Source organism: Acomys russatus, chromosome 1 (genome assembly GCF_903995435.1).
Source record: "Acomys russatus chromosome 1, mAcoRus1.1, whole genome shotgun sequence".
Taxonomy (NCBI): Eukaryota; Metazoa; Chordata; class Mammalia; order Rodentia; family Muridae; genus Acomys; species Acomys russatus.
In genome coordinates this window covers 86,388,277-86,413,878 of record NC_067137.1, presented here as the reverse complement: position 1 = coordinate 86,413,878, position 25,602 = coordinate 86,388,277, and the positions used below count along the sequence as shown (strand labels likewise).

Sequence of the window (25,602 nt, the reverse complement as noted above, 5' to 3'; positions counted from 1 at the left end):
TCATACAGTAGAAGGAAGGGCAGTGACTCCTACAAACTGTCTCTGACAGCCACGTACGTGCTTTCTCTTTCCCCTCTCCTCTTCTCCTAATCCCATCCCCTCCTGTCCCCTCTCAGGTCCCCTGAGTCCTTCTAGTCAGGGCTGTCCTCTGACCTCCACAGGCACAGACACACAACTGCCATATATACCTGTGCACACACTCACAAAGAAAACTAGTAAAAATAGGAAAATATGCTTTTCTAAGAGCATTCTAAAATCCTTTAATAATTGAATTATTATCTTTTAACAGAAAACAATTTAAATAGCTATTTATGTTAACTATTAACCCTATTTATAAAGTGTTAAGTCAAAGTAGTTTACTTCAAATACAGAGACCTGAATAAAGAACTGGAACAAACTGGATTAATCAGGGCTGCTGTTGGAAGACAGTGCTGTCATGACCAAATTCAGCGTGTCCTGAATCTTTGTGTTATTTCTCTCTATTATGGAAGAACTTCTTCCATTTGGTTTTCCATTTTCTTCTTGTTCAAGGGGGAGGAGAGTATGAGGGTTGAAGAGGTTTCGAGGCTCCCCCAAGATGCCAACTCTGTAAAAAGAATTACTACAGTTAGGCCAAAGACAGGGATTCACAGTTGTGGTTGTGAGTATGATTATCAGTCTGTGGCACACACACACACATACACACATCACACATACACACATCACACATACACACATCACACACACACACATCACACATACACATACACACATCACACATACACATATACACACATACACACACATACACCTACACATCCACACATGCACACACACACATATATGGAAGCTAAGACATACATACACTTTTAAGAGCCAGACCTGTTTTCATACCACTACAGTGCCCCTACCTACCAGCCTGAAACTCAATCCATAGCAGGATTCTGTTCTGGCTCAACCCACACCTCCCCAAGATGAATTCTTATAACAGACCCTCAACCCTAAAGAGTCCCTCCTTCCTTCAGGCAACAACTATCTAGAGTCTAGCACAACTTCTAGGGATTTCTTTTTTTTTAATACAGATGGGCCTAGTGGAGATTCTCTAGTTAGGAGATGGGGGTTGGCATGGGAACAGGTCAGGAAGGCAGAGGTTGCCATGGGAACAGGTCAGGAAAGCATGAGGAAGATGTTTTCTTCTGCTCAGTAGAGGAACAGCATCTAAGCCCCAGGTCCTTCCAGGCCTGCCAGAGGGCAACACCCACCACGCACTTTGCCACTTACATTGGCATAGCCACAGACTCCAGACTTGCTATGTCTTTCTGTATTCGGGGTGGGAGTTTCATGCCTGCCACATACTTTTTCTCACTGATATGCTGAGCTTTTTCTCTGAGAGACGGCAGAAGTGTAGACAAGACCGGGGAGCGCATGTCCACGGCCTTTTTAATGGCTGGACGTTTTGCCATCATTCTCCTGTGGGAGGAAGGGGGGGCAGTGATGTCACACGGTTCTGTTTCTTATAAATATCCTTGAGCTGAGGAAAGGTCCCAATGGTCACAGCTAAGCCAGATGGAGTGGTATAGGGTTGTAATCTCAGCTGCTTAGGAGGCTACAGTACAAGGATTCTGAGTCTGGGGCCAGCCTGAGCTGTCTGGGGCCAGCCTGAGCTACACAGACAGACTTCTCTCCCAAGAACATAGAGGAAACGAGCGAGAGCTCACACCTGAATTGTACCAATGTCATGCGCTTCTTCTCCCCTCCCGATTCCTCATCCTGGCGCTTCCTCCGAGGAATGTTGAACATATTGGTACGAAAAAGCCTTCCTATTTCTTCCTCAATCTCTGTCAAGTATTGACGCCGGAAGACAATCCAAGCTATGCACGTGCAGAAAGTATAAAAGGACTGAAAGAGAAGAAAGAAGAGTCACAAGACCCAGAAACGTGATGAAAAAACCTCCACTGTCCCCCACAGTATCCCTAAGCAGACACAAACCCAGATGACCCAACTGCTCGCTATCCCTGGCAGTTGCTCAGAATCACAAGTGTACTCACATTTATAGGTGGAAAATCAGGCCAAAATTCTAAGGTATAACAAACAATACGTTATCATCCTTTTTAAAGAGGATATTTGCTAAAAGGGAAGTGCCTGCCAAATGGCCACTGGTTATTGCTGTATGATGTTTTCACAGCAAATGAAGAGTCTCAAGGGGCTTACCTCAAAGAATTTCCAGTCTTTCTGTGTGTCTGATATTTTCTCCCTGCAACACAACAAATCACAGCCATTGGCGATAATCCTCATCCCCAAAGGGCAGGATCCTAGCTGGTGGCTCCATTATAATTTGGATCTGGAAGGTTCCCAGGGCCACAGGTGTGGTTGCCAGCTGGTGGCACTCTCAGGAGGCAGTGGCGGGCTGGAGGCATTGCGTCATGGGGACATGCTCTGAAGGTGACTGTCTCAGGACTCCACTTCTCTCGACTTCCTGGCTGCCATGACAGAAGCAACTTTCTCCTGGTATGCCCTCCCGCCATGATGCTCTTCCTCACCACAGGCCAGAACATTCCAAGGCCTTTACTTTACATTGGTTATTGTGATTTCTATGCTACACTGAGGAAGCTGAAGTTTAGACTGAAGTCCAGTTCTTTCTCTGTATTCCCATGGTGCTCATCAGCTGCCTCTCATTGCTCGACTGTGTGTGTGTGTGTGTGTGTTGTTTGTTTTTAAAGAGAGAAACAGAGAAACAGAAAGAACATGAAGTTGGGTGGGTAGGAAATAGGGCAGGGAAAGCACGATCAAAATATATTTTATAAAATTTTTGTTGTTGTTGGTGGTGGTTTTTTTGTTTGTTTGTTTGTTTGTTTTGGTTTTTCGAGACAGAGTTTCTCTGTGTAGCCCTGGCCATCCTGTACTCACTTTGTAGACCAGGCTGGCCTCGAACTCACAGCAATCTGCCTACCTCTGCCTCCCAAGTGCTGGGATTAAAGGTGTGCACCACCATGCCTGGCTCATATAAAATATTTTTAATAAAAAATGTTAATTTTTTTAAAACCCAACAAAGTGTAGAGTTCTGTTTAGAACAGAAACACCAATCAATAAAATTCAGCCTGAACTTCCAAGATTGGATTAAAATACTAGAAAAAGTGTTTATCCAATAAACAAAAAAATGCTGTAATAAATAAAAACTCATTAATAAATAGATTGGATAAATAGATTGGAAAAATAGAATGTTATCAAGGAAGAAGCATCTTAGACTCAAGCTCCCATCCTAAATATGACATATATCAAATGGATCAAAAGGTATCTTTTTTTTTTTTTTTTTAAAGTTTTTCGAGACAGGGTTTCTCTGTGTAGCCTTGGCTGTCCTAGACTTACTTTGTAGACCAGGCTGGCTTCAAACTCACAGTAATCCACCTGCCTCTGCCTCCTGAGTGCTGGGATTAAAGGCATGCGCCATCACGCCTGGCCAAAAGGTAGCATTTTTAATGTGATTTTTTTTTTTTTTTTTTAACTAAGAAAGGAAGGCAAATAGTTTTGGGGTTTTGTTTTTGTTTTTGTTTTTTGTTTTTTGGTTTTGGTTTTGGTTTTTCGAGACAGGGTTTCTCCGTGTAGCTTTGACCATCCTGGACTCACTTTGTAGACCAGGCTGGCATTGAATTCACATCCATCCACCTGCCTCTGCCTCCCAAATTCTGGGATTAAAGGCATGCGCGACCACGCCCAGCTGGAAGGCAAATAGTTTAACAGAGGAAGAATTTGTAGAATCATCACACAGCATCAGAAACAAGTTGGACAAACTCATATATATAAACACTTGGACTGTTTTCCTACTGGGCATAGGTGGCAAAAAAAATGAGCGAAGTCGAATGCTGACCATTGTTTGTTATGAGACATACAAATTCTATGCAAATTCAAATTTCTTCCTTGGTGAAGTTAAAACTACATAGGTAGACAGTCAGATAAAACACCTTGACGCTTTATGTAAACCTTTATACTTTCAAGAGCATTTGTCGTAAACCCCAAGCTAACCAAGACAATGCAGAATGAATGGTAAGAGATTTCTTAACCTTCATAAACTAAGGCCCCACATGTGGGAATGCTAGAGAGGGCTCTGGAATCTTCTGTTTGTTTGTTTGTGTTTGTTTTTTGTCTAAGTGCATAACTGTGCCACCCAGGGAGGCCTTCAAGCAATCCACCTGCCTCAGCTCCCCAGTGTTTCATACAGCAGACAGGCATCACCAACACACCACGGTTGCCGTTAATATGTAACACGAGCATCTAAAGATCTGCACTTTTTGGTCAAACTCTGCTCAAGGTGTAGCTCTTGGACTGCTGTGAAACTACTCAGGAGGTGCAGAGTTAGCAACCAAAGCTTCCCGTCCTCTAAGCCCAAATTTTCCTGTGCTGTGAGCCTCTTTTAAGTGTTAGCTACAGCCAGGTGATGGTGGTGCACCCTTTTAATCCCAGCATTTGGGAGGCAGAGGCAGGCAGATTGCTGTGAGTTCAAGGCCAGCCTGGTCTACAAAGTGAGTCCAGGGCAGTCAAGGCTACACAGAGAAACCCTGCCTTGAAAATCAAAAACAAAAACAAAACAAAAAAGTTTTAGCTACAATATGTAGACACTGTCATCTTGAGGTAAAACTTAGTTTTCCAACAGGTAATGTCGACTCTGTGGTGGTTCTTACAGCTGCAGCTGCTGCAAGCGAAACAGACATTGCACCTCCTTCAACACTGGCTATCACTTGGCCTCCTTCTGAGACAGCCACACAACCCAGGTCCTCAAGCTGAGCAAGACTCTGCTGAGAGAACAGTGATGTCATCCCAAGATGGGGTACAGTTTTTAAATGCCAGCTGGGACTTTGGAATTCCTCCCATACTTACTTGGCTCTCTCAAAGCAGTATCATTAGTGCTTGGGACAGATTCTCACATGAGCCCCATCAAAGGGAACACTTTTTCAAGGGGACCAGAGGTCAAGTGGAAAGGCGATAGGCATGCACCAGCCTAAGGGCCCCGGGAGCGCATGCGTACTTTCCACAGTTCATGTGATGCTTATCTGCCATACCCACGCCCAGCACGAGCACACAATACTTCTGCGCCAGGTACTTCTGTGCATCTTCTAACTTGCTCATAACCAGCTCCATCTCTTTCTTCTCTACCAGGCCTCTGGGGGGGTTGGGGGGGGGGGAGAAAGTCTGTATTAATTAACTAGAAGTCATAAGTATAGCCTACTTTTAAGATATAGTGGTGACTCAACAAACTTCACTCACCAATTTGACTTGCTTGAATTTTGGCATAGGGAAAAATCCTCACAATCTCTCTTTTAAAAAAGATATATTTAAGGCCGGGTGTGGTGCGGCACACCCATAATCCCAGCACTCGGGAGGTAGAGGCAGGCAGATCGCTGTGAGTTCGAGGCCAGCCTGGTCTACAGAGTGAGTCCAGGACAGCCAAGGCTACACAGAGAAACCCTGTCTTGAAAAACAAACCAAACCAAACAAACAAACAAAAGATATATTTATTTTTGTTTTATTTGCATGAGCGCCCTGCCTGCGTGTGTGTTAAGTGACCTGCATAGGTGTCTGGTGCCCACACAAGCATAAGAGGGCACTGCGTCTCCTGGAACGGGAGTCATGAATGGTTGTGACCCACCTTGTGGGGCCTGGACCTGACCCTTAAACCTTTGGGAAAGCAGCTAGTGCTCTTACCTGCCAAGCCATCTCTGTGACCCCTCAATGTTCTTTTGGCGGGGGAGGGGGGCCTTCAAGATAGGTTTTCTCTGTATAGCCTTGGCTGTCCTGTACTCTCTTTGTAGAAGAGGCTGGCCTTGAACTTACAGAGATCCGCCTGCTTCTGCCTTCCTGAGTGCTGGGAATACAGGTGTGCAGCACCCGGCCTTGCCCCTCAAAGTTTTCTAATGTCTATTACTCTGTGGAGTCAGCATCTCTAGTATTGATCTCTTAGGCTCTATGCTCTTTATGTGCTCTCAACTATATTCACACGGAATCCTAATTCCTATAGAACAGTTGAGTAACAAGGTATCCACATTGGCTGCTGGGGCAGCTGGTGGCTCCTCCACTCCTGTGGTTTCCTGAAGCCACCTCAGCTTTCCCTAGGGCCCTGGTGTTGCTAGTAAGTTGAAGGGTTCTGTGTCTGAATGCAGGCTGCTCTCAGCTCTGAGCCCAACTCTGTCTGGTAGGGCACTGTTTGCTGGTTGCTACTCTGTGGCTTTTGGCACCGTGTATAAGAACATCACTTCCCTATGAAAACACAGCCTGGCTCAGATTGAATTGCAAATGAGCTCGGTAGAAGATGCTGGTTCTTAGGTTACAGCAGGTCTGCAGTCTAATCTTAAGTGTTTGCAGTACAGCATAATAGGAGGAAGCAGTTCTGTTGACAATACCGTCAAGTGTTACAGGAAAGCAAACAGAATGTGCTCTCAATGGTGACAAATTAATGCCCCTTGTGTAGCTACAACAATTATATGAAGACATAGCCAGGTGGTGGTGGTGGTGGTGGTGGTGGTGGTGGTGGTGGTGGTGGTGGCGGTAGTCATCGTGGCACATGCCTTTAATCCCAGCAATCTGGAGGCAGAGGCAGGTGGATCTCTGTGTGTTTGTTTGAGGCCAGCCTGGACAATAAAGCACCCAGGATCAATTCCCAGCCCCTACATGGCAGCTCACAACTGCCTGTAACTCCTGTTCCAGGGATCTGACACTCTCACACAGACATACATGCAGTCAAAATACCAATGTACATAAAAATAAAAATAAATTAATAAAAAAACAAAAGCAGAAAACATTATCCAAAATCAGACAGAGGGATGTTATGAATGAAAATAGTCAATTCTGAGCTGCGCATGGTAGCACAGTGCTACATAATCCTGGCACTTGATAGGGAGGATGGTCAGGAGTTCAAGATCAACCTCAGATACATATTGATTTCAAGACCATTTGGGCTAAATAAGACCATCCCAAAAATACTTCAAAAAATCAATTCAATCTTAAATTATAACAAATATATAACAATAATATATACAAATATATAAAAAATTAATAATAAATTTGGGAGTACTGGTACACATCTTTAATCCCAGCATTTGGGGAGGCAGAGGCAGGTAGATTTCTGTGAATTTGAGGCCAGCCTGGCCTACAAAGTGAGTTTGGAATAGCAAAGGCTACACAGAGAAACCTTGTCTCGAAAAATCAAAACAAAACAAAACAGCAGCAACAATAATAGTAACAATTTTTATTATTACTATGATTATTGAGACAGGGTATCCCACTGTGTAGCCCTGGTTGACTTGGAACTCACTATGTAGATAAGGCTGGCCTCAAACTAAGAGATCTGCCTGTCAGTGTCTCCCAAGTGCTGGGATCAAAGGCGTGCACCACCATGCCTGGCCTACAATTATTATTTATCTATCAAAAAACCCCAAGAACTTTTCAGAATAAATAAACACAAGAGGGAGGAAAGGAATATCACTCATACAGTCAGTTATGGTTTAAGGGTGTGGCACTTACTAACTTTGTGTGACTGGACTCAGTTTTTTTCCTCTGTGCAAATACCCCAGCACAATCTACACTTAACTCTGTTACAATGCAGTAAACCAACTGACTTCTGGACACTTGAAGGTGACAGGTTATCATGACTTTCAGCATCCATAATTTAAGATTTGGTTTGGCGTGTTTTCCTATACCACTGTGCTCTAGTTAGTTTGAATCCATTTAAAACTAACCCAGAGACCTTTCTTCTCTGTTACTTATAAACTAATACGTAAAACAAATATCACAGCTAGATTAGTAATAAGTCTCAGAATTAGAAGAAACCAGAAGAATATAACAAGCCAAAGAGCCATAAAAATCTGCTGAGTTCAGTTTGGGAATCAAAGGGCTCCTCAAACCTTGTATGCCATCACTGGCTTTGGCTTTTGGTGCTGCCATAGAAACACTTCATGCTCTGGCTGCCCTGCTGTCAAATGCCACCCTGAAATAACACTCATGTTGCGTATTTTGTAGCAGCATTACAGGCACAGCAGTGTCTGAAGAATTCATCAGGTCCCTTAAAAAACTGCTCTTCAGGCACACTGACCAGTTAGTTCACAAAATGTTTCTCCAACTGTTTGATCAGATCCAGAGTTTTATGTTTTAAAAACATTCTGTAGCAACAAATTAATGGCTCTACCCAGCATTCCTAACAGCTAAATCATTGACTCAGTTCTGCACGTACGGGGTGGGGTGAGGTGGGGGTGGTGGAGGGGGGGTGTGGGGGGGAAAGGGGGGAGCGGGGAGGGGGACGGGCAGCCTGGGCACTTGGAAAGTTCCATGGCTTGTGAAAGGTCACCAAGCCCAAGAGGCATTGTTGTGATCTGGGCTCCAAGTTCCCAGATTTTGGCCCTGGTGTTTATCTCTAGGCCACCAGCTGCCTAACAGGGTGCACAGTCACATTTTCTACAGACAGTTTAAGAAGAAACCAGGGCGATGATTTTCCTTTGCTTTGACGGGGAATTTTTATTTTCAGCCAAATCTACTTAAAAACAAACAACAGCCCCCCCCAAAAAACCCCTAGCTTCTTTTTATTATTAGTTGTGTACAAACCTTTTAACATGAATTTTGTAAGCATAAGAGAATCATAAAAGAGGGGGAGGGAAGGAGAGAGAGAGAGGGGTGGGGGAGGGGGAGAGAGAGCTCTCCACACTGGCTGCATGGTTCTGTGTTGAAGTCACCAGCTAAATGCGCCTGCTGAGCCCTTAGAGTAGTTCATCTGAATTGAGACCATAAGAGACACCAGATTCTAAAGATTACAGAAAAAAGTAAAAACATCCCACCATCTGGGTGGTGGTGGTGTCCCCCTTTAATTCCAGCTGTTGAGAGGCAGAGGCAGGTGGCTCTCTGTGAGGTCAAGTCCAGCCTGGTCTATAGAGCGAGTTCCGGGGCAGCCAAGGCTACACAGAGAATCCCTGTCTTGAGACACCAATAAACAAACAAGTAAACAGAATTAGAAAATTACAAACATGGCTACAAGGCCATCTCCTCACTGAGCAGTCCTGACCTGTGCTTGTTGGAATGTTTCACCATGTGTGAAACCCTGTGTGAACCGCTCAGTGAGCTTTAAAACAAAGCAAACCCTCCTGGGTGTAAAAATGTTTCCTAGACCAGAAAGACTTCAAGGTGCCTCCACCCCTCCCCCTAGACAGCACTGCCAGTAACGAAGCTCTAAGGCCATTAAAAACCCTTACTCACACCATGTAGCTTTGGGGTTTCTTCTCCATTGAGATTTTCTCCAAGTAATAGGACAGATAGTACAACAGTGCCATTAGGAAGCTATCGAGATTCTTATTTCTACAGGGAAATCCAAGAAAACAAGAAATCAACACTCCCCAGTTCAGACATCAGGTTTCTCATGAAATATCCTGGGGACACTGTGTAGGGATATATAGAAGTCTATCACACAATTAACTTCCTAGCCGTTGTGATGAAGGTCTAAGATACACCTAAAGAAGTCATTGCTGGGAAGTAAGATACTAAATTATTTTATTTTTGGTTTTTTGAAACAGGGTTTCTCTGTGTAGCCTTGGTTGCCCTAGACTTGCTTTGTAGACCAGGATGGCCTTGAGCTCACAGTGATCCACCTGCCTCTGCCTCCCTGAGTACTGGGATTACAGGTGTGTACCACCACACCCAAGATACTAAAATTTTTTTTTGTTTTTGAGACAGGGTTTCTCTACATAGCCTTGACTATCCTGGACTCACTTTGTAGACCAGGCTGGCCTCAAACTCACAGTGAGCTGCCTGTCTCTGCCTCCTTAAGTGCTAGGATTAAAGGCGTGCACCACCACCGCCCGACTGATACTAAATTAAAAAAATATATTTTTTATTTATTTTATGTATACGAGTGCTCTGTCTGCTTGTATGCCCGCACACAATAAGAGGGCATCAGATCCCAGTATAGATGGTTCTGAGGCACCGTGTGGTTGCTAGGAAGTGAACTCAGGACCTCTAGAAGAACAGCCAGTGCTCTTAACCTCTGAGCCATCTCTCCAGCCCTCCCTCCCACCAACATACGAAATTATTAACTTTTTTTTCAGTTTACAAGTATTCGTTCTATAAGTAACATATTTCCTTTTTTTTTTTTTTGTAAAATGTACAGGCTGGGCATAGTGGCTCACACCTGTGACATCAGCAATGAAGAAGATCTCGAAGATCTCAAGTTTCAGGCCAGCCTGGGCTGCTAAACCTAACTGCCAGAGAAAATCTCCATAGCATAACTCTATCTGAACATACAAACAGAAGTACAGAAATGCATGAAGCATACATTCTCTCTTCCCACTCTTCTGTAAACACCTTACCCCAGAGGTAGCCTCTCATAAATACTGGCTGTCCCTCTGCAGCCTGCTCTTACTGGGCGCTCTCGGACGTTGGTGCTCCTGTGACTTGGGGCCCCTGTGACCTTAGGGATCTCCCCCAGACTCTCTCCTAATCTAGTCTTTGAGAGGATAGCTGCCACAGGCTCTTCCTCTAAGAACCAGACCTGTTTTCACTTATTAGACAAAAATCACGGCAGGAGAAAAGGGAAGGACATATGCTGCCTCATCAGCTTTACCTCATAAACGTTGTGAAAGAGCAGACCCGCTGCATTTCAGTGTCTTGGAGTGAAAGCAACGCAACAACTGCAAGGAGAGAGGAAGGCAGTTAACAAAGAGGCTGGAGGCTACATCCCAGCAAGGGGTATGAGGAAAGTGGCTCACACTTGACATCCTCCAGCGTGATGTTGCCCTGGTGGCATCGTTTCTCTGAGGCCTTCTGTGACTTTTCCTCCCTCGAGGCAAACCTTTTATCTGTCAACCTGTTTGGAAATATAATAGTCTCAGGTGATTTTTTTGGTTTTGTTTTTGCCTTTGATGTTTTTTGTTTTTGTTTTTGAGACAAGGTTTCTCTGTGTAGCCTTACTTGTCCTGGACTCCCTTTGTAGACCAGGCTGGCCTCGAACTCACAGAGATCTGCCTGCCTCTGCCTCCCAAGTGCTGGGATTAAAGGAGTGCGTGTATGTCTGTGCACCACATTCCCACAGTGCTGTGCTCATGGAGCCACTGTGATGGTTCTGGGAGTCAAACCTGTGTCCTCTGGAAGAGCAGTCAGTGCTCTTAACCTCTGAGCCACTGCTCCTCTCTCCCTCAGGGAGAATTTTAAAAGCTGTAATTGTAGCTAATATATCCTGAGATGCACAGGGAATTTGCTTGTAAAGTAACGAGGATTTGAGTGTCGCGCATGGGCTCCATTTAATGTAGTATTGCTTCAAAATGCACTTTATTGTGCATTGTATCTGTCATGCTAGGGATAGAAGCATGCAGACTGACATAAAGTGTAAACTCAAGTAGATCATTTTGTTATTGTTTTGTTTTTGTTTGTTCTCTGTGTAGCCCTGGCTGTCCTGGAACTCACTCTGTAGACCAGGCTGGCCTCAGCTCAGAGATCGGCCTGCCTCTGCCTCCCGAGTGCTGGGATTCAAGGTGTGTGCCACCACACCCAGCTTTCAAAAAGACTGTTTAAATCATTTAATGGGTTAAGGATGTCCTTTACTTTGCCTAGAATGTGCTGAGGCTCCAGTTTAAGGCCCAACACTACAAATGGATGAATGGAAAAATGGATGGATGAAAGAAATTCTAGTGTCACTCTTCTTTTCAGATTGAAAAAAAAAAGCTGTAACAAGTTTGAAATGTGTTAGTGGCCATGTCATCAAACAAATGAATGTCTAGGGGTTGTTTGTAACTCCTGCAATAATTGAAACACTGTCTGTGTTTCCCTTGATGGCTGTTTTCATGGTAACCTAGGAAAATGGGATTGGTATTTCTTTGAGTTTGAAAAGACAAGCAAGTCCACTGGGGGATGTTGTGGTCCATGTGAGCCACCTTTCTGAAGTTGCGCCGTCCATTTCAGCAAAGTGAACCGCCTTTCCTTTCTTGCCTTTCTCCTTCAGTTCCACTGCAGGTGTGAAACTGCAACGAAAATGGATGATTAGGGACTTGACCTTTTCCAGGGGGAAAGCGGATCCTACCAGGGACATAGCTCATGTGGCCTGAAGACTGGCATACATTAGCAGTGTTCAGCTCAGGACATATACACATGGGGCCACAATGAAGAGGAAGGGTAGCACCTCCAACTCACAGTCAGCTTCTAGAATATCATTATGCACAAACCATTTCTATCTGAACGTCTTGGAGTATTGTCACAAAGCAAGCTCATAAATACAGAAGACTTCCTAAGTGTTTTAGGAAGTGTATTGAGGACTTGTGACAGGCCAGATATTTTTAGGCACCATCTTGTCCCTCATAGGAACTTTATGAGGAAAATATTAAAGCCATCGCTTTCACCCTTGAGAAGAAGGGAGGCTTATGGATAACATGTCGACTGGGTAAAGCCAGAACAGGCCTCCATGTCCTCTAGGCACACAGCTGTGCACCTAATCACCAGGCATTGGGTCTCCTAAGCAGCCATCTCAGTATCACTGCTCTGGGAAGGTTTCAGCATTTTGACTGTGTGTTGTATGTGGTGCGTGTGTGTCTGTGTGTGTGTGTGTGTGTGTGTGTGTGTGAGAGAGAGAGAGAGAGAGAGAGAGAGAGAGAGAGAGAGAGAGAGAGAGAGAATGTGTAATGTGTGTATGTACTTTAGGTTGGGGGTTGTTTTCTTTTGTTTTTCGAGACAGGGTTTTTCTGTGTAGCCTTGGCTGTCATGGACTCACTTTGTAGACCAGGCTGGCCTCCAACTCACAGAAATCCGCCTGCCTCTGCTTTCCTGAGTGCTGGGATTAAAGGCGTGCTCCACCTTGCCTGGCTAGTGTGTGTGTGTGTGTGTGTGTGTGTGTGTTTTCTTAAAGGGAAAACAGAAAAGGTTTTATTCAATGTAACGATATTGGGAAAAGGGGCAAAGAGGTCCAGAGCAGAGTCTGGAAGGGAGTATAAGGTTTGAGTAGAGTGCTAAGGATATGCACATCTAAGCATTTCCAGGGAGGTGTTGTCCCTCTCTCTACTGTCCGCACAATCTGGGCTTCAGTCTCAGGGAAGGTGGCCTGACAGTTTGCTAGGACTCAGTAAAATCATGACAAGTTCCCTCAACCACACAACCCAGGAGCTTTAAGGGAGTATGGTGAACAAATATAGACTGAGGCCCTAGCAGGTGCGAGGAATTCCAATGGACAGAAGATGGCGTCTGAGTAGAGCCAACACATAGACTCTGGAATATAAAGTCGCAGCCCAACAGTTTGGTGGCTTACAATTTACTTTTCAAACCCAATCAGAAGCTTTGCCTCTGCCCAAAGTTGTGTCTTACTATTAAGTTTAGGCAGTGACAGAAGGATTTTCTTCACGTTCACTCACTCACATAAGATGAAGAGCAATGTTACAAACCCCCATGACCTCCTTTTCAGACCCCACAAGGAAATGTTTTGAGAGATACTCTTCCCCAGGGGAACAGTAAAGTTGGTTTGGTACTTCCTTCTAGGAAGTTTGCCAACCTCCTGGCAATAGCCATGTTGTAATAAAACCTTAGCTCCTAAAGGCTGGAGAGATGGCTCAGTCGTTAAAGAGCACTGGCTGCTCTCGCAGAGGACTCTGGTTCAATTCCCAGCACCCACATGGTGGCTCACAACCATCTGTAAGTACAGTTCTGGGAGATCTGATGCCTCTTCCAGTCTCTGTAGGCACGAAGTACACACAAGCAAAGCACCCATAACATGAAATAATAAAATAACTTTTTAAACAGCATCTTCTCACAGCCAGTCAGTGGTGGCACATGCCTTTAATCCCAGCAGAGGCAGCTGGGTTTCTGAGTTTGAGGCCAGCCTGGTCTACAGAGTGAGTTCCAAGACACCCAGGGCTGTACAGAGAAACCCTCTCTTGAAAAACAAAACAAAACAAAAGGCTTCTTTCAATAATAGCCTTAAAGGGTAATCACCTTCTTGAGAGTCTAGTGAGGCTATTTACTGAAAAATTTTAATGTGTGCACTAACAGAAACACGCATCGAGCACTTGTAATCTTTGAGCCTTATTTGAATTCTGACTGGAACAAACATAAAATATATCAGACACTAGGAGCCAGCTGAATGGCAACTAAACATTTGATATTAAGGCTTATATTTAGGCATATAAACAACAATTTAGTAGGTTTTCTATGAAAGTGCTTATAGTTTGAAGGATATACTGAAGTATTTATTGATCAAATTATGTGACACTCAAGCTGGGCATGGTGGCGTACATCTATAATCCCAGCACTCTGGGTGGCAGAGGCAGGCAGATTTCTGTGAGTTCCAGGCCAGCCTGGTCTACAAAGTGAGTCCAGGACAGCCAAGGCTACACAGAGAAACCTTGTCTTGAAAAACAAAACAAACAAACAAAAAAAGAGTGCATTCTCCACAGTTGTGTGGAGAGTGGGGACTGCCTCTGACATGAACTCTGGTGCCCTCTATTTGACCACCTCCCCTTGGTAGGGAGGCCTGGTGGCACTCAGGGGAAGCTGGCTATCCAGATGAGACTTGATAGGCTGTGATCATATGGTGGGGGAGGAGGTCCCCTTCTGTCACAGGCCTAGAGGAGGGAAATAGGGTGAAAGAGGGAGGGAGGAATGGGAAGACACAAGTGAGGGGATAAGAATCGGTATGTAATTGAATAAATTATTTAAATAATTGTAAAAAACCCTGAGGGATAAGGAGGATGGCACACAGGGCACCTCTGTCTTCATGTAGCCCTCAATCTCCCCTAGCTATTCTGGTGTGTGTACTCTACACAGTCTGAGGTTGGGGGTGGGGATTATCCTTTAGATTTGCATCATTTACATTCCACATATAAATCTCAAATATACAATTTGATTATATATATATCCAAGTAACTACCACAATATGTGAGCCATTTCCAGTGCCTCAGAACGCGCCCTGCATCTTACCTCACTGTCACTACTTACCTTCTCCTATGAAGGGAACCACTACTTTTTGTTTTTCAAGACAGGGTTTCTCTGTGTAGTGCTGGCTGTCCTGGACTTGTTTTGTAGACCAGGCTGCCCTCAACTCACAGAGATCCACCTGCCTCTGCCTCCTGGGTGCCGGGATTAAAGGCAGGGAACCACTACTTTTGATACTTACCATTACAACGTTCTGTTTTCTAAAAAAGTAACTCACACTCTTATAGAGTTACTCTAAATTTACATTTTTGTGAATAGAATTTCTTGGCCATTACTATGTCTCGCAATCTATATTTATTTTTCCATGTTTTGATTTCTATTTTATTGATTGATTGATTGATTGTGGGGAGGCATGCATTTGACATGGCACATGTGTGAGGTCAGAGGAAAACTTTTGGGAGTCATTGTGTGTGTGTGTGTGTGTGTGTGTGTGTGTGTGTGTGTGTGTGTGTGATGTGTGTGAGTGTGGACATGCACGTGGCATGGCACAGGTGTGAGGTTAGGACATTTGGGAGTAAATTCTTGCCTCCCACCTTGTTTGGAGGTGAGGTGTCATCCTCTCTCTGCTCTGTCGTCATCTACTCCAGGCTAACTAGCCTGTGAGCTCCCAGGTCAGTCTGTTTTTGCTGGGACTGCATTGTATGTGTCCATGAGGGTTCCGAACACAGGTCCTCAGGCTTACATGGCAAGCACTTTACCCATTGGACCATCTCCCCAGCCCTATTATTTTCTTTTTAATTGGCATAATTTAATGTGTGTGCGGAGCACATAGTGTGATACTGGAGTAATGTACACAAACTGTAATTAATGGTCTAATCAGGTAATTGACAACGCCCAGCACCTCAGGCACTTACCATTTTCTTGTGATGAAATCATTTATAGACTTGTCTACTCTGATGAAATATGCAATTAATTTCATCTTACTGGGGGATATTTTATTTTGACTTTGAGGCAGAGTCTCAAAGTGAGGCCTAGAACTCTAGCCTAGGCTAGCCTTGAGCTCACTGGGGAGCCAAAACTGGCCTTGAATTCTTTCTTCTCCTGCTTCAAACCCCAAGTGCTGAGATTACAGGCATTTGGAAGCTATAAGCTCCATTTTATTTCATTGTTACTTGTTTTGTTTGATAGCTCAGGCTCCATAGGTAGCATAGGAAGCCCTTGAACGTAGGATCTTCTTGCTTCTATCTCCCCCGGCTGGGCTTACAGACACCGACCACTGTGCCAGTCGTATGCAATGCTGGAGACTGGACGCAGGGATTTACATAGAGGAGGCAAGCACTCTACCAACTGAACCACATGCCTAGCTCCAAAACCTGCATTTGAAGTCATAACGATTCATAGTCTCCAAAATTAGTGTCAGTCCAATCAGCACATATATTCACAACAATTTCATAACAAACTACTAAAAATGTGGGTGTGCCTGGCCTCCATGGGTACCTCATACACATGCACATAAAAGAAAAACCTATAACCTTTAGCTTATTAATATATTTCATAAGTATAAAAATATTAATATTTTCCCTTTAAACTTATCCATCATCTTAACTATGAAATACTATGAGATCAACACCAAAGCTTAATTTGAAAAGTACTGTCAATTAACCTCATTTATACAGGAATTCAGTCCATGGAATGCATGTCACTTAAGATTGTGCCTGCATCCTCTTGTGCTCTATTTGCCCTTCTGTGGCTAGACTTTCTGATCCCCTAAGCTTTCTCATCATCTAGGTCACACTCACTGTGTGTGATGTCGCAGGGGCAAACCTACATGGCTGCTTTGAACATATCAAGCTACTCAGAGATGCTGAAATAAATATATTCAATAAAATATAATGCTTGCTGGAATGTAGCTTAGTGTTAGAATGCTTGCCTGGCCTGTACAAGGTCCTGGGCAAAAATAAAACAGAAACATTTGGCTTTGACTCTAATGTGAAGTCTTTGAATTATTTGACAATACATGCAATGCCTTTAGAGTTATGTAATTTAAGTACAAACTACAAGTGCTTAAGCTAACTCCTTTCCTGACCTCCAGCTTCTCCTGCCCAGCAGCTTAGTTCTCATGTGAGCCTGTCATAACAACCTTAAACAAACCATTGGTTTCATCTTGTGTGTGTGTGTGTGTGTGTGTGTGTGTGTGTGTGTGTGTTGTTTTCATGTGTTGGTTTCTCTGTGTAGCCCTGGCTGTCCTGGACTCACTTTGTAGTCCAGGCTGGCCTCAAACTCAGAGATCCACCTGCCTCTGCCTCCCTCCTATGTACTGGGATTAAAGGTGTGTGCCACTGCTGGCTCATCTTTTATTCTGTATGTGCGGAAGTGACAATGCTAGTCACCTCAGGTACCTGGGAAGCAACCTAGCCACATATTCCACTTTCTCCCTTCACATTTGGGCATTATAGCCTGCCAACTTTATCTGAACATCCTGTTTAGTATTTCTTCATCTTCCACCCAGCTTTCTATATTTATCAGCAGAGCTAATTCTGACTCTGAATCTCCACTTGTATCACTATGTACGACTCCCTTCCCTGCCGCTGCCCTTTCATTTGGTCCCCAGTTAACAACTAGTTAACTGGACATGCTCAATGAACATTGGAGGGTTTTGTTTTTTTTTGTTTTTTTTGACCAGGCCTTCCTCTGCCTCCCCGAGTGCTGGGGTTACAGGCGTGCTCCACCACACATGTGCCTGGCTTCAATAAACATTTGTTAAACTTATTTTGTTGGCTGGGAGGTGGTGGTGCACGCCTATAATTCTAGCGCTCTGGAGGCAGAAGTAGGTGGATCTCTGAGTTAGAGGACAGTCTGGTCAACAGAACAAGTTCCAGGACATCCAGGGCTATACAGAGGAAGTGGTAACAGTAAGAATTTTCTGTCAATACAAAAAAAAAAAAAAAAAAAATAGAAAGAAAGAAAGAAAGAAAAAGAAGCCAGGCAGTGGTGGTGCATACCTTTAATCCCAGCAAATCCCAGTATATTTGGGTAGAAACGTTTAAGTTTGTTGTTAAGGGAGAAGAAACAGGGAGTGGCAAACATGTAGCCCGACACCAGTGTAAGTTCGAGGTTGCTAGTTGGCTTGGAGATGATGTGTTGCATAGTGCCCGCAGGTAAAGAAGCTAGGCTGCTCCATCGCAAAGTCTACTCTGCAGCTACGCAAGTGAACATTAGTGTACTCATTTATAGGAGGCAAAGCATGGGACCCTAAGCAAGGTTGTGTTGGTGGCACAAGTAAGGGGGTGGAGACGGCTGTGAAGTCCAAACCATTCCCACTCCACTGTGCACTCAACCACAGGGAATTCTTTTTCGTTTCTGGTTTTTTCCAGAAACATGGTTTCTCTGTGTAGCCCTGGCTCTCCTGGAACTTGGCCTGTACACCAGGCTGGTCTCAAACTCAGATATCTGCCTGCCTCTGCCTCCTGAGTGCTGGGTTTAAAGGGCTGTGCTACCACGCTTCCCTAGAAAGACCTGTTCTAAGGCCCTTAGTAACTAAACTCCTCCTCTTGAATTCCATTAAAGGAGGCCCCACGCAATAATGGGGCCTTTAAGTATCTTCTCCCTTGTGGCCTGCTGCTCTCTTGTAGTATTTTTCTGATCTTTCTTCTTTCAGTGGTTCTCAACCTGTGGGCCGTGACCCCTTTGGCAAGCCTCTATCTCCAAAAATATGTACATTGCAACTCATAACAGTAGCAAAATTACAGTTATGAAGTAGCAACAAAGATAATTTTATGCATGGGGGGGCTCACCCCAACATGAGGAACTGTATTAAGGGGTCTTGGGCTTAGGAAGGCTGAGAAGCACTGCCTTAAGCAAAATTTCCTTGCCAGTTTTGCAAATCTGTGTAAGGTTAAAAGCCTAGAACACCCAGCCCAGCCCCTAACCGCTGGTGACTAAGGATAAGGATTGGGGGTGTGGGATGGGAGTGGGTGGGAGAGGAGCCATCACGTATGGGCTGGGAATGTAGCTGAGTGACAGAGTGAACTCTAAGGCACCGAGTTCAACCCCCAAACATGACAAACCCCATGTATCTTTAAATAAACAAGTGTGTGATATGTAAGTGTACTCACATGCCTGGCTTAGATACACTCTTTCAGCCAGCATTCCCCCCAAAGAAGATTAAAACTAGTCTTTCACCCCCCAATCCAATCATTTTAGCCTTACAAAATTTACTATAAGCTGCAGAAGGTATAATGTCATCTTGTTAATTTAAATGGTGAGACTATAACTCCAAAGGCAAGCCTACAAAGTCGTTAAGAACATGGCCTCTGAGTCAAGCAGATCTACATTTAAACCATCTCAGTTCCCCGTGAGCTAAATGGGACACATCATTTAATATCCCTCAAGTTCCTTACTTAACGTCTTATAAACCTCAGCTCCTTAACAAACTCTTCAAATGTTTCAAAGGGTTATTTAAATGATGAATACAGTAGCTAGTAGAAAGCAACTCACCAGGCATGATCAAAAAACAATGTCTTAAGGCTGTTCAAAAAAAAAATCATTATGGCTGGGCCTGGTGGCTCACACCTTTAATCCCAGTGCTCGGGAGGCAGAGGCAGGTGGATCTCTGTGAGTTCGAGGCCAGCCTGGTCTACAAAGCGAGTCCAGGACAGCCAAGGCTACAAAAACAGAGCTGGACGTGGTGGCACACGCCTTTAATCCCAGCACTCAGGAGGCAGAGGCAGGCAGATCGTTGTGAATTTGAGGTCAGCCTGGTCTACAAAGTGAGTCCAGGATGGCCAAGGCTACACAGAGAAACCCTGTCTCGGAAGAAAAAAAAAAAAAAAAAAAGAAAAAAGAAAAGAAAGAAAGAAATCATTATGTTTAGATCGTGGGATTTAATTTTATTTTTTAAAAGACTCTTCTGTATGGTTTAGTACCCTCTGTCCCCAGGACATGTAATTGTCATTAAAAAATGCTTTTTAAAAAAAAAGGTTTTTATTAAACTTTACCTTCTAAATTCCAGAGTTTTGGTTTCATCTTTCCAGTACCACATTCCTAATCGTAGTCCACATTGCTGTAAAATGAAATGATTTTTATCATATATAACTAAAATTCACTTTACAACCGCATGTCCTCATAAACCTTTATTAAGCCCTGCTATTCCCTCGTTAATTCTATCGAATGAATCTCAACGGTGATGGCCTTGCGCTTCTGACGCTCCTGTCCCTATCCTTCCATTGCTGGGATTACAGGCGTGCGGCACTACCCCTGGCTTATGTGCTGCTGGGGATCGGGATCCAAAACATGGATGGGTACATGCCAGGCAAACACCCAACCTAAGTGACACCCAGTCTATTCTTTAATTTTATTTTGTGTGTATGGGTGTTTTATTTGTGCACGTATCTATCTGTACATCATAGATGTGTAATGCTAGAAGTGGCCATCAGAGGGCATTGGATCTCCTGGAGTTGGAGTTAACTACAGCCACGAGCCTATTTGTGGGTGCTGGGAACAGAATCTGGCTCCTTTGGAAGAGCAGTCAGTACTCTTATTCGCTGAGCCATCTCTCCATTGTTCTTGATTTCATCCTTTTCGTTTTCAGATGTGGGTTCAACGTGAAAAAGGGAGAGAGGGTGAGAGAGGGAAAGTAGAACAGAAAAGAGGAAGATGGGAAGGGAAAAAGAATGAAATTTAGCTCAAGGCTAGTTATAGCCATTCAGAGGATGCCATACAGCAGCTTTTAATCTAGATTTGTTAGACTCCCATTTAAAAAAATTAAAAAGCAGCCGGATGTGGGGGCACATATCTGTGATGCCAGCACTTGGGAGGTCTCTGCAGGCAGATCGCTGTGAATTTGAGGCTAGCCTGGTCTACAAAGCAAGTCCAGAAGAGCCAAGTGTACATAGAAAAACCCTGTCCTGGAAAACCAAAAAATAAAAAAGAAACAGCCGGCTGTGACGTTATCCCTGACCTTCAGGGACAGAATTTCACACAGTAGGTAGAAAGCAAACAACCAGCCCTTCCTCTCCCGGGGTCCTACCCAGAGCCCAGAACTCCTGCAGCAGGACTGCCCTATCTCACAACCACATAACAATGGGGAATGAACTTTCATAATAATCTACATCTCTGCGTGGGGAGCCAGACAGAATTCAATTCCAACAACACACCTCTCCATTTTTGTTTTTGGAGGCAAACAGGCCCCCCTGTTCTTGAAAACTGCAGACACAAGACGAAGGCCTCCACCCGCTTGTGGAGGAGGAGCCCAAGCGCTGCCCCGGCCTCCCCATGGAGTCTCCCTGGGCTCCCAAGGTGCCAGCTATACCGCCTGACGCGTCGAGGGCGGGTCCCGGTCAGCACTGCCCTCCTGTCGCGGGCCCCGGGAGAGTGCGACCAGGCTGCACTTACGTCCAACCTGGCAGAGGACTGCGCGTCCAAGGGCTTCCTCTTGGAGTAAAACTCAGGTACGGAGTGCATGGTTTCACCCAGAGCATCACACCGCCATCACCTGGGATACGGCCACGCCAGCTGGCGCCCGATGGGCGGGGCTTCCGCCCGAGGAGGACACTCGCCCCGCCCCCGGCCCCCCGGCCCCTCCTCCCCAGCCCCCAGCGCTCTGCCAGTCCCTCCCCCAGCGGTGGGGCCTGCCCGGACTTGAGGCTTACTGCGGTAACCCGCGTCTCTGCCCCGCACTCTTCCACCCCCACCCCCACCCCCACTTCCCCCAATGAAACCCTCACCCAGACTTTAATTCCTACAGGAAAAGCCTATTCAGAACTGCCATGGCTAGCCCAACGAATCTGAAACACAGTGAGACCTAGGCTGGAGAGTTCGGTCATTGTAAGAAATTATGGATGCGGAAATAAAAATGTTTTGGGCAGTTTCTGCTTAACTAGTGGAACCTGGTTTTTTGTTTTGTTTTGTTTGTTTCTGTGGAACCTGGTTTTAACCTACATCTGAAAATATCCGAATCTGCAGGGCGGTGGTGGCACACACCTTTAATTCCAGCACTCGAGAGGCAGAAGTAGACCGATTTCTGAGTTTGAAGCCACTCTGGTCTACAGACCGAGTTCCAGGACAATCAGGGCTACAAAGAGAAACCCTGTCTTGAAAACCAAAAAACCAACCCAACCCAACCCAACCCAACCCAACCCAAAATCCCTCAGCCTGCTTTCTTACAGAACCCAGGACCACCAGGCCAGGAACGACTACCCACAATAGGCTGTGCTATCCCTCATCAATCATTAGTAAGAAAATGCCCTGCACAGACATACCTACAGGCAGATCATAAGATTTTCTCAACTGAGGCTCTGTCCTCTCCAACTCTAGCTTGTGTCAAGTTGACATAAACCTAGCCAGTACAGTATAAAGCATTAGCCTTAATAAATACCCCAAATTAGTGCTGCTCTAAAACAAGAGCAATTAATGTGCTCAGTGTTGACCGGTATTCAAGCGAACTTAGATCACTGACCTCGGGCTACCTTGCGCTTTCTTTTTTGCAGCTGAACTGATAGGCAGATTTGGGCTATTTTCCCCCTTCAACACAGGCAATGCCAGGTGAAGAAACTACTGGATTACCTACTGGCTCTGCTTCTGTATCCCCACAGCTGACTAAGTATGAGAAGCACAATAAATATGCACGTATAAATGCCCGTAAACTTTACAGTTACGGTAACAAGCAGGTCACTGCCTGCCCTAGACTCCCAGCCTTCCAGTCTAAAACTGTAATCAATTCATTGCTGTCCTAGTCACTGGAGTCAGTGCTGTTGAGCAGGTTAAATCAAATGTGTGGGAATCCATCCGGACATCTCCAGTGCAGGCTGAGGCAAAGGGCAAAGCCTGCTTACTAGCTGAAAAAAGGGTATCTCCTAGATGCCAAGAAGTACTTAACAACCTATGTGTACAACTTGGAGTGGAGTGAACCAGGAGAAAATGAGATAAAGTCCCAGAGAAGACTAAGACCAAGGAACCGAGTCACAATTCGTAGGGAACGTGAGAATAAACCTCTTTCCATAATCCCCCTAAATATATTAAATGCTAACAGGGTTTATAGATCTCACCTGTCTCTAACCTCGGTCTAAACTAAGGTGAAAGGAAGTTCCTGGAAAATTAAAACATTATTTAAAATTAACACGAAAAGCCAGGCATGGTGGTGCAGTGTAATCCCAGTCCTCTGAAGGTGAGGTGGGCCTGCAGCCCACATGGTGGAAGTGAAGGCTGACTGCAGAGCATCACCCCCTGACATCATATGCACAGGGGAAGCGCATGCCTACACAAGCACAGGCAACACAAAGGTAACAGACTTTTTAAAGCTTATACTGTTATAAAATAGAAATAAAAAGTTACCTTCTAAGTATCTAATAACATGTATCCCATGAAAGTGTTTGTGCCTAATCAAGAGAAACTCCTTAAGATTTGCTTTAAAGATTTATTTATTATGTATACAGTGTTCTGCCTGCATGTATACCCGAAGGCCAGAAGAGGGCATCAGATCACATTATTGATGGTGGTGAGCCACCATGGTGGCTGGGAATTGAACTCTGGACCTCTGGAGGAGCAATCAGTACCCTTAACTTCTGGACCATCTCTCCAGCCCCCATCCTTAAGATCTTATAGGAACTAGAGAGCAGGGCTTGAGATGGTTAAGAGGTTAAGGCCGCTGTTGTGTAGGACCTGGGTTTCGTTACCAGCACCCACATGGTGGTTCATAACCACATCTGTAACTCTAGTTTCAAGGATCCAACCTCTTCTGATGTCCAAAAGCAGGAGGCACACATATGGCATAATATATACATGTGTACAAAATTCTCACAATACATAGATTTGTTTTTTGTTTGTTTGTTTTGAGACAGGGTTTCTTTGTGTAACAGGCGTGGCTGTCCTGGAACTCTCTTTGTAGACCAGGCTGACCTTGAACTTACAGTGATTCTCCTGTCTCTGCCTCCTGAATGCTAGGATTAAAGGCGTGCAGCCACCACACAGAGCTATTTTTTTTTTTTTTTTTTTGGTTTTTCGAGACAGGGTTTCTCTGTGTAGCCTTGACTGTCCTGGACTCACTTTGTAGTCCAGGCTGGCCTTGAACCTACAGCTATCCGACTGCCTCTGCCTCCCGAGTGCTAGAATTAAAGGCATGCGCCACCACGCCCGGCTTATAAAATAATTTTTTAAAATTAAAAAAGCCCTAAGACATGGGCAAGGTGATGCATGCCATAATCCCAGCAGTTGGGGAGGCAGAGGCAGGCATATCTCTGTGAGTTTGAGGCCAGTCTCATCTACAGAGTGAGTTCCAGGACAGCCAAGGCTACACAGAGAAATCCTGTCTGGGGTGGGGGGCAGGGTGGGAGGGTAGGGGAGGTGGTCAGAGGTGGAGCAACAAGGAACATGTAACACAGAACAAAATTTCTGGGCTCAGAATTTTAGACCTGGTATATACTTGTGCCAGGCATGGTGGCACGTACCTTTAGTCCTGGCACTCAGAAGGCAGAGGCAGGCAGATCTGTGTGAGTTCCAGGACAATCTGGTCTGTACAGTGAGTTCCAGGACAACCAGGGCTATGTGAAGACACTGTCTCAAAAACAAAGGGGGAAAAAAAACCCCACATGCTTAGTGAAAAAGTCATGGAATTCCAGTGTTGTAATTCTGTCCAGTAAAGAAAAGAGCAATGTTTGAGACGTTCACAGTGGTGATGCTGGGGCAAGAAGACTGGGAATTCAGAGACTGTCTGGGCTACATAGCAAGATAGACTCGAAAAACAGAACACTTGTGATGCCGTATATTAACTACACATTCTTGGCTGCTTATTTTCCTAATGTCAATCTACAACCAAGCTTCTCTGCAGGAAGGTGGTGAAGAGTACCTGTGCGTCGTGACTTGTTCTAAAGATACCTTAAAATTAAGTATTGCCCCATGAAATCAGAAATGAATATGCTCTAAAATATTTACATCCCAAGAGTCATACCAAGAATAAAACTAGACACTTTGTGTATGGTTTCTTTCTTTCTTTCTTTTTTTTTTTTAAAGATTTATTTTATGTGTACCGTGCTCTATCTGCATGTACACCTGCAGGCCAGAAGAGGGCATCAGATCACATTATAGATGTTTGTGAGCCACTGTGTGGTTGCTGGGAATTGAACTCAGGACCTCCAGACGAGCAGACAGTCTTTTTAACTGCTGAGCCATCTCTCCAGCCCCCATGTATGGTTTCTAATTGAGAACATTTATTCATGCCTGTGTATGCATTAAACATACAGAAGCAGCTGACCATTTCTACTCTTATTCCTTTCTTTTTAGTTTTTTTGAGACAGGGTTTCTCTGTGTAACCCTGGCTGTCTTAGATGTCTTTGTAGACCAGGGTGCTGTAACTCACACAGATCTACCTGCCTCTGCCTCCCCAGTGCTGGGATTAAAGGCATGCCTCATCATGCTTGGCTCTCTTATCCTTTATTTTATTTATTTAAAATATATTTTATTAATTTATTCATATTACATCTCAGTTGTTATCCCATCCCTTGTATCCTCCCATTCCTCCCTCCCTCCCATTTTCCCCTTACTCCCCTCCCCTATGACTGTGCCTGAGGGGGACCTCTTCCCCCTGTATATGCTCATAGGGTATCAAGTCTCTTCTTGGTAGTCGCTTATCCTTTAAAATTCATTTTTATTATTTTGTGTGTCTGTGTGTGCACACGGGCCTACTGAGGTCAAAGGTGTCAGATTCCCCTGGAGCTAGTTTCAGGCAGTAGTAATCCACCTGGTGTGGGTGCT

General features: G+C 44.7%; 1 protein-coding gene across 1 annotated transcript; it reads right to left on the bottom strand.

Annotated features, from left to right (window-relative positions):
- Positions 1-240: 240 nt before the first annotated feature.
- Ppp1r36 (protein phosphatase 1 regulatory subunit 36) lies at positions 241-21,327 on the bottom strand. Its single transcript, XM_051147835.1, has 11 exons — positions 21,250-21,327; positions 19,854-19,918; positions 11,877-11,963; positions 10,716-10,813; positions 10,571-10,637; positions 9,211-9,309; positions 5,000-5,134; positions 2,191-2,233; positions 1,700-1,878; positions 1,261-1,449; positions 241-586 (listed from the first exon to the last, which is right to left on the bottom strand). The coding sequence occupies exons 1-11, from the start codon at positions 21,316-21,318 to the stop codon at positions 403-405; spliced, it is 1,215 nt and encodes a 404-aa protein (XP_051003792.1). The 5' UTR covers positions 21,319-21,327; the 3' UTR covers positions 241-402.
- Positions 21,328-25,602: the final 4,275 nt, after the last annotated feature.